This window comes from Apium graveolens, chromosome 10, assembly GCF_009905375.1.
Source record: "Apium graveolens cultivar Ventura chromosome 10, ASM990537v1, whole genome shotgun sequence".
Classification (NCBI taxonomy): domain Eukaryota; kingdom Viridiplantae; phylum Streptophyta; class Magnoliopsida; order Apiales; family Apiaceae; genus Apium; species Apium graveolens.
This window is the reverse complement of record NC_133656.1, coordinates 216660865-216677100: the sequence shown is the minus strand read 5'-3', so window position 1 is coordinate 216677100 and position 16236 is coordinate 216660865. Positions and strand designations below refer to the sequence as shown.

Below are 16236 nucleotides of genomic sequence, written 5' to 3'. Positions count from 1 at the left end.
CAGTTTCCTCAACGAGGGGCACGTTATCCTCGTTGATCTCCTTGGCAGCTGCAAGACAAGATAAAAAATAAAATAAGTGGTGTCAATAATGCATGAAATGAAATAAAATTGAGAAGAAAAGAAAAATACCCTATTGAGAAACAGAGGATAGCCCCACATGGATGAGGGAAAACTCTTCTAAGAGAGTCCAGCTGGTAGTAGTACCGTCATCCCGAGTAAGCTCATTATAAATGATAGTTTTCTCGGGGGTTAAGTGAATGGATTTGAGGCTACCATCACTAACTTTCCCGAAGGAAGGTCTGAAGAGTGTGCCCCAGTCGTCATTCTCCCACCTTAACCCGACAAAACTATTCCTCCAATTTTGGTTATTATCGGGAATGGAGGAACTGTTAAAGATATGCTTACACTTGGGGCTTTATTTGACATAGACCCAACCACAATTACCAGAAGAACTGTTGTAACATTGAAAAACTTTCCTAAAAACAGCTACGGATAGGTGAAAACCTTCCCTAAGGCAGCAAATCATAAAACATAAAATATTCCTTCAAGCGTTTGGAGGAAGCTGACATGGGTTGATTTGTAAATCAACTAGAAGATGAGGAATGAAGGGATGAAAAGGAAACCTAAGCCCAGCATCGAGGGCATCTGTATAAATAAAAAGAGTGTCGGGTTTTCAGTGGCAAATACGGCCACCACCAGAAACTGGAACTAATCTAAGAGGAGGAAGAACGTTATAACGTGCATTTAACTTATCATAATCTATGTTGTGCCAAGTATTGCAATGATTAAAAGAATCAAGATGTGTAGTGGAGGGATATTCATCCCTCCTAATATTAATCATATCGATCAGAGACATGTAAGAAGAACGGATTTCAATATCCTTACCTCATTTTGAAGCCGAGGCTATCTTGGCCGCTCTCTCGGAATTCTTATCAGCCATTGATGAAGCTTGAAAGGACCTTGAAACCTTGGAAGGAAGGGAGGCTGGAAAACTAAGGAAGAAGGGTGTAGAGAGTTGGGAGGATAGAAGAGATTGAAGAATGAAATGAGAAGTGTGAAATCACACCCCCACACCTCACTCTTATATAGCCCTTGGTAGGGAAAATTGGGCCTCAAAAAAGCCCATTTGGGCCCAAAAATGGAAGAATCTGGAATGTTCCAGAAAGTTTTGGAATTTTTTTTAGAAAATTATGGCAAAACCTGGAATAGTCTAGAAATTTCAGAATATTCTGGAAGTCGAGCTTAAGGATTAAGGCCCAACCCAAGTTTAAATGGGCCTAGGATATTAAAACCTGTAAAAAAAAGCCCATGATAGAAAATATAATGGCCCAGGTAAATAAAGCCTAGAAAAAGGCCCAGTTATACAAGAGAAGGCCCAGTCCAGAAAAGGCCCAGTAAAGGAATCCAAGCCCAAATCAGGAGCCCAAAGGAATCCAGGCCCAAATGAGGAGCCCAAAGGAATCCAGCCCAAATTTAAGGCCCAAATCAAATATATGGAGTTACAAAAACATATACTCCAAATTCTTGACCCAATTCGATCAGGGTTCATATCATATTCCTAATCGAATGAGCTGAGGTCGAAATCCTGTCGATTAGGGCTGAATAAAAGGCTTAAATCGACCAGAATTAAGACCCATTCGACCAGGAAATGTAAAGAAATCCCGATCAAAATTCTTGAGGTCGAAATTGCTTCGATCAGGGCTTAAAAGGATGGCTAATTCGGACAAGGCAAGAAATTCTGACCCAAAATCCTGACCGAAAATTTCCTGCTCGACAAAAAAAATAAAAAAATATAAATTTATGAAAATCCTGGCCGAAATTCGACCAGGATTCCTGTTCGAAAGTGCCCTCCTCGAAATGCTGTCGACCAAAGCACAATGAAGAATAATTCGACCAGGATCCTGGTCGAATGGGATTCCTGGTCGAAATATGTATAAAAAAAAGAAGAAGAGAAAAAGGGAGAGAAAAAAAAGAAAGAAAAAATATTTTCTGAAAAAAAAAATTATATTCCGAATCTTTCCAGAAAATTAAGGAAATTCCTTAAAATATTTTCTGAAAATATTAATATATTTCAGAAAATTAGGAATAAATCCAGGAAATTAAGGAAAAATCCCAGAATTAAGGAAAAAATTCCTGGAAATTAAGGAAAAATCTCAGAATAAAGGGAAAAAATCCTGAAAATTAAGGAAAAATCCCAGAATTAAGGGAAAAATTCCTGAAAATTTAGGAAAAATCCCAGAATTAAGGGAAAAATTCCTGGAAATTAAAATAATTCATAAATAAAAGGGATGAAAGTAAATCGTTGTAAATGTGTAGGTCGCTCCACACTTTACGCAAAAACGATACCCTGTAAAAGAACGAATGAACTTAACTTCTGCGAAACCTAGTCACTGTTTCCCAAAAGCTGGGGGGCAAATGATAGGGAATATATAAATCCTGATTACGTAGTTAATGTTGTATTAATTACACATGATTTGGGTTGCAAGGCCCAATAAGAAGATGTATGATATTCAGACCAAAAAGGTTAACGCATTGATCATGCCTGATGGACCAGATCAGGCCTGATGGAACAAAGAAGGCCCAAAACCCTGAATATTAATTATTTTCATAATTAATTAATAAGGGAAAAATCAGCTATTAAGAAAAGTTCCAATAAGGACATAAATCCTTGTAAATTGGCCTCCAAGGAACCTCATGGGATAAGGAACCAGCTTCCTACTTCTTAGGACTCCAAAGTCCATTCTAATTCTAAGACTTGCCCACCAAGTCTCCTAACTCATGTCCAATTCTAGGACTCCCAACACCTATATAAGGGGTCTCACCCCACAAATCAGAACTACATTTTTTGACTTGATCCTTGGCATTCAACAAGGTACGTAGGCATCTTGTTAAGGCAGATTGAGTCACGAAACACAAGAGGAGTCGAATCGAGCCTCGAAACTCACGTTCCTTAGTAATAAATACAGCAATTATATATCTTAGTTTTTAATCCATAACACGAGGGCATGCGATTTCGGTTTCGTTTTTGGCCAAAAACCGTCCCGAACCGAACCGCGCTCCACCATCCCTAACAGTACTTGGCAAAAAAAACTCGAGGGAAATATTATTTTCAAAGTTATTATTTTATTTACGAAGCAAAATAAGAGTAAAATGATAAAATTGTCCCTGCATTCGTAATCAAAATCCTAAAAGAAAGTGAATGGAAGGAGAATTTAAATTTTCCCCACTTCATTCGCTTTTGAAATAAAAAAATTCTGAAAATAACATTTATACGCTCATTTCAAATCTTTGTTTAAACAAATACTTAGTTATAAGACTTTTAGGAACTACCAATAATAATTGTTGTCCATTTTCAAGTTGCACAAATTATACAATGTCAAAAAAGTGATAACTTTCTAATTTTAGCTTAATAAAATAAATGTTCAACTCACATTTCTTTTATTTCATTAGAAAAATGGCCAGGGTCTTCTTTTAGATTAAGTTTTTTTAATAGTACAATATAAGATTGAGAACTTTTTCTATTAACTTAAAGTTTTAGAGTGATACATAATAATATAGTATCATTTTATATACCGGTATTGGTTTCAAATTCCTATTCAGTAGTTAAATATAATTTTTTGACCATATGTTTAGTAATTTATATTGTCAGCTTGTTTCGGTTATAATTCAGCAGTATAATTGAAACCGATAGTTGAAGAATATATATTATGTTCGGGTCATCTTGTTAAAATTTTATATTAAAATTAAGATACAATTTACATTAATTTTTCGGAAAAATATGTATCAATATTTCTTTGTTGCCTAGTCCATTTAAATTTTACAAAATTATATCCACTTCAAATCCTGGTAATAATTCGTCAAATTATCCCGTACACTAATTTATCAAAAAATTTAATACTGTAATTCTTAAGGAAATAATATAAAATTATCTGACACGTGGCAAACAGAAGGGTCATAAAGAAACGTGGCCACATGAGACGCAGACAAATCAACCATTGAGACGTCAGAGACCCCAAATCTCCCGCGCGTCAACTCACTCTCCATGGGTACTTTCGTCATTAACAACTTTTAAATCCCCAAAATACCCCTGGACATATATTCCAGCTAAATGTTTTATAATTTTATCGTCTATGCCATTCTTGAAACTCCTGTATCCCCCCCTCTCTCTCTCGAAATACATACACCTATACATACAAACATATCTTCAGGTATATTCGGTGCTTCGATTCCCTCCCCTAAAAACACTCTCCCTTCTTCACCCCTCACAACACACATATATATATATATATAATACATTCATATTTTATATACATACACATATATATACATAAAAATAATCGAGCATAGATTCACAAGCAATGTTTGCAGCGGACACAACTATTTCGTGACTGCCCCGTATTTATTTTAAGGTGATTCTTTAAATTCTTTGTTTTTAAAGCAATGTTGGGTCCCTAATTTTTATTTTTTTTAATCGATTGGTTTGAGATAAAATGTGGGAAATTCATGAATTGCTTCATTTGATGATAAACTTTTGATTTTTATGATTTGGGTATTTTTTATTTTTCATTTTGGATCAAGATTGTGGAATTTGATTAATTTTTGATGTTTTTGTGCTTGGTGATTGTGTTTTTAATGCTTGATTTGTGAATTTTGCATAAAGATTGAGTCTTTATTGCTAGTTGAGTAAAATGAGAAGTTAGTCCATGACCTGTGATGTATGTAAATGTATCTAATTTTGTAGCTGGTGGGTGGGTATTGAACTGGGTCATAAATTAGGTGAGTTTGCCCCATCTACAATGGTAGAATAGTTAATCTTGTATCTATTAACTTACCAATTTCGAGTAGATGTGTTCCAACTCCACAACTCTTTAATTTTTATATCTCAATGTGACTTTCTGTTCTTTGAATGTATGATTTGACCAAGTTATTTTGTTTCTGATTAATAGTGATCAGATCACACATCTAAAGCCAGATTTACCATTTTACTTTGGTTTTGCAAAGAGCATATTGTGGTGTGGTGTACATTGTTAGATTACGGCTTTTTCATTGTTCATGAAGCTTACAAGAAGACACAAAAGATACTGTGTGGTATTATATCTATTTTTGCTGAAGTTTTAGCAAGTCTGTGGTGTTTTTAATCTTTTTGAGACATGTCTAATATTTTTTTTGGTTTTTGGTTTTGCTTTTGATGCTGCTTTATCATTAATTATCACCAATTGTAATTTTTCTAGTTTCTGCGGTCATTAATAGAAGTTTTTACCATTGCAGTTTTTTTACCCACTTTTTGGGATCTATCATATACGTTATGATGTCTGATCACACTTTGTAAGTGGCTGCTTCAGTGGGTATGTGTTCATGACAGAAGTGCTGACGATGATGGTAGCATAACATGGGTCGGCGATTCTGCTTCAAATGTTAGTATTTGTGATCTAATACCTGGGTTCAGTTATTGTCTTAAGATGAATAGAAGATTAAGATAGTTCATACAGTAGAGCATGTTTTTCTGTTATTAGTTTAGGTGGTACTACTTTAAGTTTCTTTTCTTTTAACAAAAAACCAAAAAGAGTCGAGCTCCGGGAGAAGTTGACAGGTGTACTTAAGTTATAATTTCCAGAAGGCAGAAGCTCAGTGAATAGTTTCTATGGAGGAAATTGTGGTTCCGCATGGTTCAAGGCAGAATTCGCAGTTCTCTGCCCGTAAATACTTACCAAGTGGGTCCTCAAAAGATCCATGGCTTGTTATTCGGGAAGGTTCGGTGGCTGATGTAGATGCTACTTTAGCACTAATGAAGAAGAATGGTGGAAATATCAACACAAGGAATGTGTTTGGTCTAACCCTTCTTCATATTGCAACTTGGAGGAATCATGTTCCAATAGTCAGGAGGCTACTTGAGGCTGGCGCGGACCCTAATGCTCGGGTGGGTTATTTAATCAAATTTGAAACTTTCCCTATTATAATATGTTGTTAAATGATTACCCAGATTATTTGAAATACATTGAATTCTGTATAGAATTTATCTTATCGTTATTCCATTTTATTGATCCCTCTTGATAGTTGTTATCGACTGATTACATGCTTTGTAGAAGAAATATCGAGACATAATTAAACTTTGCAGGACACTATAATTGTACTTCAAGCAGGTGATACTAGACATATTCCAAAATGTGGTGAAGTATGGATCACAAACATAGCAGTCATATAAGTATCTCTGTATGACCCTGAGTCCGTGAGACTGTTAGCTGACAAATGCAGTTAGTAAACATAAAGCACAATGGATCAGGAAAGTTGGTTTATGGTGAAAATTGAGATTGCCAAATGATTTGATAGTGTATTAGAAGATCTTGATGATGTATTAGAGAATTCTCTAATTATGCCGATATATAAATTGCTTTCAGACAGTAACTCCTGCTGTTTTCCAGGATGGAGAATCAGGATGGACAAGCCTTCATAGAGCTTTGCACTTTGGTTATCTCGCAGTGGCTAGCGTCCTTCTTCAGGAGGGTGCATCCATCACATCGGAAGATTTCAAATCTCGTACACCTGTTGATCTTCTCTCCGGTCCTGTGCTGCAGACTTTAGGAAATGAAGATAGTTCAGGTTTATTTGATGCCTTCATGTAATCTTTGTTGCCCTGCTATTTCTGGTAAATTGATTACCCCTGAAACAGAGGAGGTAACCTCGTGTTAATTTTTTTCAGTAGCTACAGAATTGTTTAGCTGGGGAAGTGGTGTCAATTATCAACTTGGAACTGGAAATGCGCATATTCAGAAGTTGCCATGTAAAGTTGATTCCCTTCATGGTTCCCTAATTAAATTAGTTTCTGCTGCAAAGTTCCATAGTGTAGCAGTTGGTGCGAAAGGGGATGTCTATACTTGGGGGTATGGAAGAGGGGGGCGTCTTGGGCATCCTGATTTTGATATTCACAGGTAAATATATCCTCATTATTAGCAGTGATCTTAGTTTTTTTATAGACATATGGAGTACTACTGATTTAAAGTTATTATATATAGAATTTTCCATGTACCACCCTAATTTTGAAATTGAAAAACCCTTAAGAAGGTAAACTGTATGTTCTTATGGAAGTAGAAAGAGATACATCTCTTATTGCTATAGATTGTTAGTTGAACTGGAATGAAACTTTTTAAGTTAAGAATGAAAATATTTGTGCTTTAACATGTAGTTATACTTGTTCGGTTACTTATAGCAGACTCACTCAGCTGTAAGTCATTTAAAGTAAGATTATCAGGATTAGCCATAATCGTATGATCGCTCGTACCTCTATGTTTCTGTACATGATTATTTCTCTGTGCCAATGATTTAAAGAAAAACAACCTATTATTATATCGTATAATGCAGCGGTCAGGCTGCTGTTATAACTCCCCGGAAAGTGACTTCTGGTTTAGGGTCCCGACGAGTGAAGGCAATTGCAGCAGCTAAACATCACACTGTTGTTGCAACAGAGGGTGGTGAAGTGTTTACTTGGGGTTCCAATAGAGGTACCTTTTTCCTTTGGTAACATGTAGTAGTAGGATCTCCCAGTTGATATATTATATTACACAATCTTTGGATTTCTTTCATATGATTTAATTGCTATCCAAAATCCCTTGATTGGGACAAAATACTAAATCTTTCTACTTTCTACTAGCTGCCTTTGAATGTATATATCTTTTAAAGGAATTATTTTCAGAGTACTATTATTGTGCTGTAATCTGATATTTGAGATGTGTTGTTTTAGAGGGTCAACTTGGTTATACATCAGTGGATAGCCAAGCCACACCTCGCAGAGTTAGTTCCTTGAAGTCAAAGATAGTTGCTGTTGCAGCAGCCAATAAACATACTGCTGTTGTTTCTGAGTCTGGTGAGGTTTTCACATGGGGATGCAATAAAGATGGTCAGCTTGGTTATGGGACTTCCAATTCAGGCTGGAATTACACTCCAAGGGTGGTTGAATACTTGAAAGGGAAAGTTTTTGTTGGAGTTGCAGCAGCTAAAAATCACACTATTGTTTTAGGAATTGATGGAGAGGTATTGATCAGTCTAATAGATTTATTAGTAAATATTGTTCTATTGATATCGGGAATGCCATTGCTAATATGCCTTTTGAAACTGTTTAATTATTAGGTGTTTACTTGGGGTCATCGACTTGTTACTCCAAGGCGTGTAGTGATAGCTAGGAATATTAAAAAAGTTGGGAGCACACCGTTAAAGTTTCATCGTAAGGAACGACTTCATGTAGTTTCTATAGCTGCTGGGATGGTACATAGCATGGCTCTTACCGATGATGGGGCAGTATTTTGTTGGTTGTCATCAGATCCTAATCTACGATGTAGGCAGGTAAAGGTTCTGATGTTCTGGATTTTGTATTTTTATCTAGATGTATATGTTGGCTAAAATTGAAATCTCTCGTGTATTCTAATTTTTTTTTTTGTAGCTATATTCGCTTTGTGGAAGGGCTATTGTTAGTATTTCTGCTGGAAAGTATTGGACCGCCGCCGTAACTGCTACTGGTGATGTTTATAGATGGGATGGAAAGGAAGGAAAGGATGAGCAACCTGTTGCAACGCGGCTACATGGTGCAAAAAAAGCATCTTCAGTTTCAGTCGGAGAGACACATCTTCTGTTCATTAGTTCTCTCTATCATCCCACCTACCCTCCAAGTGTTGTCCCTCATTCGCAGAATCTCAAGTTAAAGATTGAAGATGAATTAGATGAATTAGAGGACAATTTCGTTTATGATGATATGGATACCGGTTATGCCCTATTTACCTTGCCAAAGGAGGATAGTGGGACCATGCCGGTTCCGAGCTTGAAAAGCCTATGTGAGAAAGTAGCAGCAGAGTTTTTGGTGGAGCCTCATAGTGCTATTCAACTGCTTGAGATCGCAGATTCACTTGAAGCAGATGATTTGAGGAAGCACTGCGAGGTACATATCCCAATGGCCTAATTGTGTCCCTGATTTTAAGTTTCTTGTATATACTGTGGTAGCATTCTTGCTATGTATATATTTCTACTTGACATGAGTTATCCAAGCCTTTAGGTATCACTTTTTTTTATCATCTCTATATTGTTTCTTTCTTGATATACTTCTTTTAAATTTATCATCCTAATTAATTTGACAAGCCTACGTCTGGTTTCTTCACTAACAAAATCGACCCCCCCCCTCTTTAAATTGTGTGTTTGTCTCATTTTGTTTTACCCTAGAGAAAGTCATTTTTCACCCAAAGTTACCTTTCTTGTATATAAGTATAAATTAAATTTGTCTTGTCAGTTACTAAGATAATTTTCATTTTTTAAGAACTCGAATTGCAAAATTAAAATTAAGTAGCTAAAACAGGTGCATAGAATTGTATTCCCCCAAATGTGATTTTTAACTTATAAGTTAATTATTAGGTGAAACAAACATGCCCTTAATTGTTTGTAAGATCTTATAGACATTCTGCAGAAAAGCATAGAATCAGCTTATTAAGCATACTGGCTGAGTATCTAACAACTGATAGCCCTGGTAGAACTTATATCATTTCTTAGAAACTGATTATATTCTGACTAACAGATGGTTCTTCAAATATCCAATAGTTGTACATAGAATGCGACAATCTGTACTTTACTGCAGTTAGCGAAAAAGAAAATTACTTTACTCCAGTCATTTTCTGAAAATTTAAAAATAGCTTTTTCTTACTTAAATTGATAAAGTATTCTGGTTTAAGAGTTCATAATTGATTTTAGTGACATTTAGTAGGACCTGGCTTATCTAATATATTCTCAAACCTGCATCAGGATATCGTTATCCGCAACCTTGATTATATACTTACGGTCTCAACACATGCCGTTGCTACTGCTTCGTTGGGTATCTTAGCATCCCTTGAGAAATCACGGGATTTGAAGTCATCGGAATTATGGTGTTACCGACGGCTTCCAACACCCACTGCTACGTTCCCTGCTGTAATCAACAGTGAAGAGGAGGATAACGGGGATGATTTTCCAAGGACTTGCGACAACCACAACAAGATTTTAACCTCGATGAAAGATAAATATCAGAGATTAGATAACTTCCTTCACCCTGTTGAAGATGCAAATCAAGGCATCTGCAGACAAGTCCGAGCACTCAGAAAGAAGTTGCAGCAGATTGATATTCTTGAGGAGAAGCAGGCAAATGGATTTCACCTCGATGACCAGCAGATTGCCAAGCTTCAAACAAGGTCTTCATTGGAGAGCTCACTTGCTGAACTTGGTGTACCAGTGAGTAGTATCTCCACAGAAGCAGCATGGACAAATTTCTCAGACGGAAAAGTCAATAAAAAGATGGAGGCATCTAGAAAACAGAGGAGAAAAAGTAAACCTAAGGTAACAGAGGCAGAGGTGCTGTCTGGAAATGATGGGATCAAACCGAATATTGTCAAGGGTTTCTCCCCTCTTGATATATCTCAGTCAAAACAGATGGTAAGATTTTCTCATCCAATCTTACAAGCTAATATATATGTCCGAATAACTTTAGGTGCTATTTACAATTGCCATCTGAATATCTAAATTTATCTGAATATTTTATAGCTTTTAGCGAACTTTAGGTATCTTAATTTTAGTCTGAATGCTGGGATGCACACAAAACAAATCGGAAATCACAACTTGACTAAACAGAAGCATCAATGGTGTTTGTTTGGTAGCTACACAATTTTTTGTTAAGATTTTAGTTTATGTTCAAAACTGAATTGAACCAATTTAATCTCTATCTCTATATCAAAACAAGTCTAGAACTATAAAAAAACATTGATGTGTTGTAATAGAAGTTCAACGTGATAAAAGAAATAGACCATTACGTAAATTTTAGAATGTTACTAAAGCCTATATACACGAATTTTTGGGTTATTTTTTGGTCCCTAGTTTGAATATTCACTCTTAATTTGTTTTTTATGTGCTTCTGCAGTAGAATTCTGTACCACGACAATCTCTTCTGATGAATATATATATGTGCTTATGTTATGAATTTATGGTTGAAATGTTACTTCATGAGTTATGTCCTATCATCACACCATAATTTCAAGAAAATGAAAGGATATTTTTTTCAAGCCAGTTATATCTGTAAGAAACCTCAGTCCCATACAGGCATGGGAATTGGGAGGATTTCTGAACTTTTTTTAATCTGCTCCTAGTTTCAAGTTAAACAGTATCTACGGTGATTTGTCAGTAACTTTGCATGATTTATTCTTAAATAGAGTTGTCTTTTCACAGGAGGATGCTGTGCTTGAGGTAAGTGTCACCAAGCAAGTCTGCAGCGAGGAAAGCTTCAACGAGAAAGGCTTGGTTAACATGCCAAGTAAAATTTCTTCACCTGCCCTTGCAAAGAAGAAAAAGAAAAAAGGTGGGCTTTCTATGTTTCTGAGTGGAGCCCTTGATGATTCTCCAAAAGCTGTAGTTCCTTCACCACCAACTCCCAAAGTTGAGGGCCCTGCATGGGGGGGTAATAAAATATCAAAGGGGCGTACCTCCCTTCGTGATATACAGGATGAACAGAGTAAAACTAAGGAATGTAAGACTACTAGGAACAAAGATCAAGTAGGAGATCCTTTGGATGGTAAAAGTGGGGGGAAAGTTTTACTGAGTTCGTTTTTGCCTTCCACTCCGATACCCATGGTTTCTACTGGTGGGACATCGCAGGTACCTGATGGAGAAAGAGGAACCCCTCCCTGGGCTTCTTCAGGGACTCCACCTCTAATTTCTCGCCCATCTCTAAGAGACATCCAATGGCAACAGGTATGGCAAATTACACTGTGTGTGTTCTCATTTATGTATGTAAAAAAATTTGTGTTTCTAAATGCTTCATTAGATACTGACAATGATCAATACGAGGTTTTCCATATGACAAATTTACCACAACTTTCAGCTTGTCACCCTTCCCCAAGTGAAAGCACACCAATACCCTTTGAAAGTTAACAATTTAACAGTTCAAAGTTTCTCAAAGGAAATAGAAGCTTAGCTTAGGGCATTAGGTATCTTTGTAGTGCAACACACTGTCGGTCCATCAAGACCACTCTGTTAGTTGACTTATGGTTGCATCGCCATCTTAATACATGTTGTTAGGATATCAAGCATTTCATTCTTTTATAGCAATGACCTTTACCCATCAGATCTTTGCCTGGTGCCTATAGTAATCTCTACCTCCCATTGTTTTTTATCCTACTTGTTTAAGCGTATAAATTGGAGGATATAGTAATCTGAACATTTAATGGATCCCCCCCACCCCCTCCACCTTCATCTCGTCTGTGCCATACAGCGCACACACTTGTGTATCTGACCCTCACTCGTACTTGACACACACAGAGTTGCACGTATGATCTCTTTTTCAAGTAATCCTGCTCAAAGTTGTCTTTTTTTTGTTTGTCTTGAAGCATGGAAAACAGCAGCAAAGCCTGGCCCACAGCCCAAAGACAAGAACTACTGGATTTTCTGTAAATACTAGCCCAGGATGCCCACCAGATTCTGCAGTTTCTAATAAGTGGTTCAAGCCAGAGGTTGATTTACCCTCATCGATCCGCTCAATTCAAATTGAAGAGAAGGCTATGAAGGACCTAAGGCGCTTCTACACCAATGTTAAGCTTGTTAAGAACCAGTCTTGACAGACTGTTTAAATTTAAAAATAGCTGGATGGTACTACACTTTTTCCGGGATACATTCTCTTTCCTAACTTCCTGTTGTAAATTGTCTGATATCATGCATCCACCGTTTTTTTACTTTACAAGGTAGCTATTTTCCCAAATTTCACACATTTTTTAGTTGGTTTCCCTGTTGAGCTGGTACATTTTTATATCTGGTTTTATAATATCTACAGGTCCTTTCAGTTGTTCTTCACAGGTGAGAAGAATGTGCAAGAATGATGAGGATGTGTTTTTATAGCGAATAACTTGAGGAATCAGTGGACAATTAGCCACAAAACCTTGAATTTGTATATATTTAGAAAGATAGTGAATAAAAGGGGTTTGAACCCATAAAGAAGAACCAAATAATGCATGTCCCCAGTAAAGAAGAGAAAGTGGGTGGGGACTGCAATGTGATTAGAACACTTGTTGAAATATATGGTCATTGAGAGGCATATAATTTCAAACACTTTACAAGTGAGAGACAGGACAGGTTTAGTCAAGTAGTAAATAATGTATCAAGTATTCATTCTAGTTTTAATTTATTTCTTTCTTTTCCCTGAATGTTTAGGTGGGGCTTTCTGGTAAGAACAGCACATAAACAATGTAAAGAAAGATTAGAAATGTTATGGGCCTTGTTGGTTTTTATGGGTTACCAAAGGGAGGACTGAGGAGAAAGGAGACTGTGTATATCAACTGTTGAACTCCTATGTGAATAATAAAGAACAATGTTTACTTTTCCTGGGGAAATTACAGTTGCTGTAAGACCAATAATGTGATGCTCATTACAGGAAGGGAAGCTATGATGAAAATACTGGTTACATGAAAAAGCAAATTTCTAATTTCTGATGAGATTAATGTTTATACTCACGTACTCAATTTTAAATACATGACTTAATTATATATTTATGATTTTATCACTATATATCACGTATTTAGGTAAGTCTTCTGAATATGTACATAGGAGTCCTTTTATCATTTCAAGTTATATTCTAAAAATTACCGATTTTATTAATTAACTATCCAATTAATTGTTATAAGTTATTCTTTTCGTTTTTAAAAGTCTAATTAATCACTATATATTTTTTTAAACTAATATATTAAGCTTAATTAAATATTCATATATTTTTAAAAATACATTGATTAGTTTTCGAATAAATCATTTAAATTAATCACTGAACATTTGACTAATAACTATAATATATCTGTATCAATTAATTCCGATTCTCGCCTAGAATACTGATTTGGAGTTCGGTGCATAATGTACGAAAAGAGAGGGCACTAATTTGCTTTGTATTAATGTGTGGTTGTCAATGTAACCTTACCAAGATTCGCAGTACATACATTTATATTTTTGCTACTGTAAAATTATTTCCTATTGTTGTATGATATTATTGTTTAAGAAATCAAGCAAAAGCATATTAAAGTCCTACTTTTATAATATACAGCTGGAAATGACTTTTATAACGTGATGTATAGGTTCTTGTTGTTGGAATCAGTTAAAACTGGGAGACCAACTTTTGGAGGTCTTTAACATTAACAATAATAATAATAAAAACCAACCTGAAGTTGCAGTAAAAGTTGGAGTAGAGCAGTTGCATTTTGTCCCTTACCCCTTGGTTTTAAACTTTAGTCAGTTCACGCATTAGTTTTTGTGTTTTATTGACTTGCTATTTTAAAGAATTCTAGAATTTTATTTATTGAAATATCAGTCCCTTATAAATTGAATATGTTTTTAGTAACTTAAATTTATTTAATTTAACTCTCGGACGTGCTTTCTGTGGTTTTATGATGTGTTCCCGAACTTCAGAATAAAAACAAAAGAATTGAAAATAATTAATTTTCTTTTCTCTCACAATCTTCCCATAAGTACAAAGAAAATTTTGGAGACAAATATAAACATAATTTCTTTCTTAATCTTTAGACTTCTTTTCTTTTATCTCCAAAAAAAATCACTGTGGAACAAGTAGTGGAAATATTATACTTGAACTTTCTTTTCTTTTTTCTCCAAAAATATTTGTGGAACACAATGTATTGACTAGCTGATGCGTGGAGGGGAAAGAAACTACAGCAATGTACCAACAACTAACTGTGTTTATACGACATTATTAAGTTTTTCATTTTTCTCCAACAATATGAAAGTCAGATTTATGTTTTAGCAGATGATGATGTTTCCTTGATATTGCATGCAAGTGATGGAGATGTTCAATGTGTTATGTACACGTTAGTTTGTTCGTGTTTATGATGATAAAATCTTTTAACAACAAAATGCAGAAAAATAGAATGGAAGCAACCGAGATTCAAGCATTGCAGTTTGCTCAGATATTTGAGGAAGCTATTCCAGGTTTAGATAAGGGTTAGGGTTTTATGTATATCTTGTTTGACTGAATAAATATCTCTTTAACTTATCTCAAACAAACCCTATCTTATAAACCAAGTTTGAATCTTTCAAGACTTATCCTTTACTTGGTTTATCTTTTTCAAATTACTAACAGATTAGTTTTCTCAAGTTTCATTCAAATATTTTCAAAAAAACTTGCTTTCAAATCTTATCTATTTTATCATTTGTTTGAAAATAAATCTGTTAGAACTTTGCTTATAAATACAACTCACTTTTTCAGATTTCAGCTAATGCTTTAATGTCAATTTTTATCATCTGAAAACACCTTCTTGTTCTATACCCGAGATACATATCCAGTAAACAAGAAGCCTAGTTTGAGTTGTAAACTTTCACATTATATTCTTGTATCTGAAAGGTGTATTATATCACTTGTCCCGGGTTGTGGGAGTTTGATTACAAGAGGAAGGCCAAATAGCTTTGTGCTAGGTAGCTGTGTGCTAGGGAAGGGTTTCTTTCAAGTGGGCCAAGTTTGTAATCAAGGAAAGTTTGTAAGTACTTTGTTTTAAGTGGATATAATACATTCTCTATGCTAGTTGACATAGGGACTTGGATGTAGGACATAGACTAGGTGTAGGTGCCGAACCAAGTGAAAACTTCTGGTGTTATTACAAGTTTTCAGCATTCTGCATTTTCATTACTGTTATTTACTTTCTGCAGTTAATTGAGACTGTCCCATTCATTGTCTCATTTGTAAAGGGACTGTCCCATTTGCATAAGAGACTGTCCCATTTGTCTTGACAGTTAGAATATTATATTATCTATCGAGCCATCGAATTTCAATTGGTATCAGAGCAGGTGCATTTAATTCTCTTTTTAGTGTTTATTTTGCTAGAGATCCATGGCTCAACCAGATAGGTATTCAAACAATTATCCACCACTGCTTCATGGTGCTGAAAACTACAATGATTGGAAGTTCCAGATGAAAATCTTTCTCCATCGTGATGCATTCGAATGGGATGCTGTAGAAAATGGTTTCACAATTCCTACGAAAGAAGGGAAGCCAAAATCTCTCAAGGATCTTTCTCCTGAAGAAGTGAATGCAATGAACTCCAATGCTAAAGCTATGAACTCACTTCTCAATGGCATGGTAGCTACAGAATTAAGAAAAGTATCAGCATGTATTACTGCAGAACAGATCTGGGATACGATTAAAGTCAGCCACGAAGGCACGTCTAAGGTACATGAAGTAAAATTAAGTATGCTAATGAG

At 35.5% G+C, this 16236-nt stretch overlaps 1 protein-coding gene across 5 annotated transcripts; it reads left to right on the top strand.

Moving 5' to 3' along the window:
* Positions 1-4143: 4143 nt before the first annotated feature.
* On the top strand, positions 4144-13190 carry LOC141692284 (uncharacterized). Of its 5 annotated transcripts, none has more exons than XR_012562792.1 (12): positions 4144-4409; positions 5269-5917; positions 6420-6597; positions 6701-6926; positions 7357-7496; positions 7736-8025; positions 8122-8334; positions 8432-8923; positions 9775-10437; positions 11224-11745; positions 12381-12731; positions 12821-13190. XR_012562792.1 is itself a non-coding variant. In XM_074497047.1 (11 exons), exons 2-11 carry the CDS (start codon positions 5642-5644, stop codon positions 12606-12608), a joined length of 3231 nt encoding a protein of 1076 aa, XP_074353148.1. In that variant the 5' UTR covers positions 4144-4409; positions 5269-5641; the 3' UTR covers positions 12609-12757. The 5 variants fall into 5 exon arrangements, 1 of the variants encoding a protein (XP_074353148.1); XR_012562790.1 differs by having other exon boundaries at positions 6698-6926; XR_012562791.1 differs by lacking the exon at positions 4144-4409 and adding an exon at positions 4952-5088 and having other exon boundaries at positions 6698-6926.
* The last annotated feature ends 3046 nt before the right edge of the window (positions 13191-16236 follow it).

Coding starts and splice junctions, on each gene's coding strand:
- LOC141692284 (XM_074497047.1), top strand. CDS start 5,642: ATGGAGGAAATTGTGGTTCCGCATGGTTCAAGGCAGAATTCGCAGTTC. Junction 6,927..7,356: donor CCTGATTTTGATATTCACAG/GTAAATATATCC, acceptor CGTATAATGCAG/CGGTCAGGCTGCTGTTATAA. Junction 8,335..8,431: donor CTAATCTACGATGTAGGCAG/GTAAAGGTTCTG, acceptor TTTTTTTTGTAG/CTATATTCGCTTTGTGGAAG.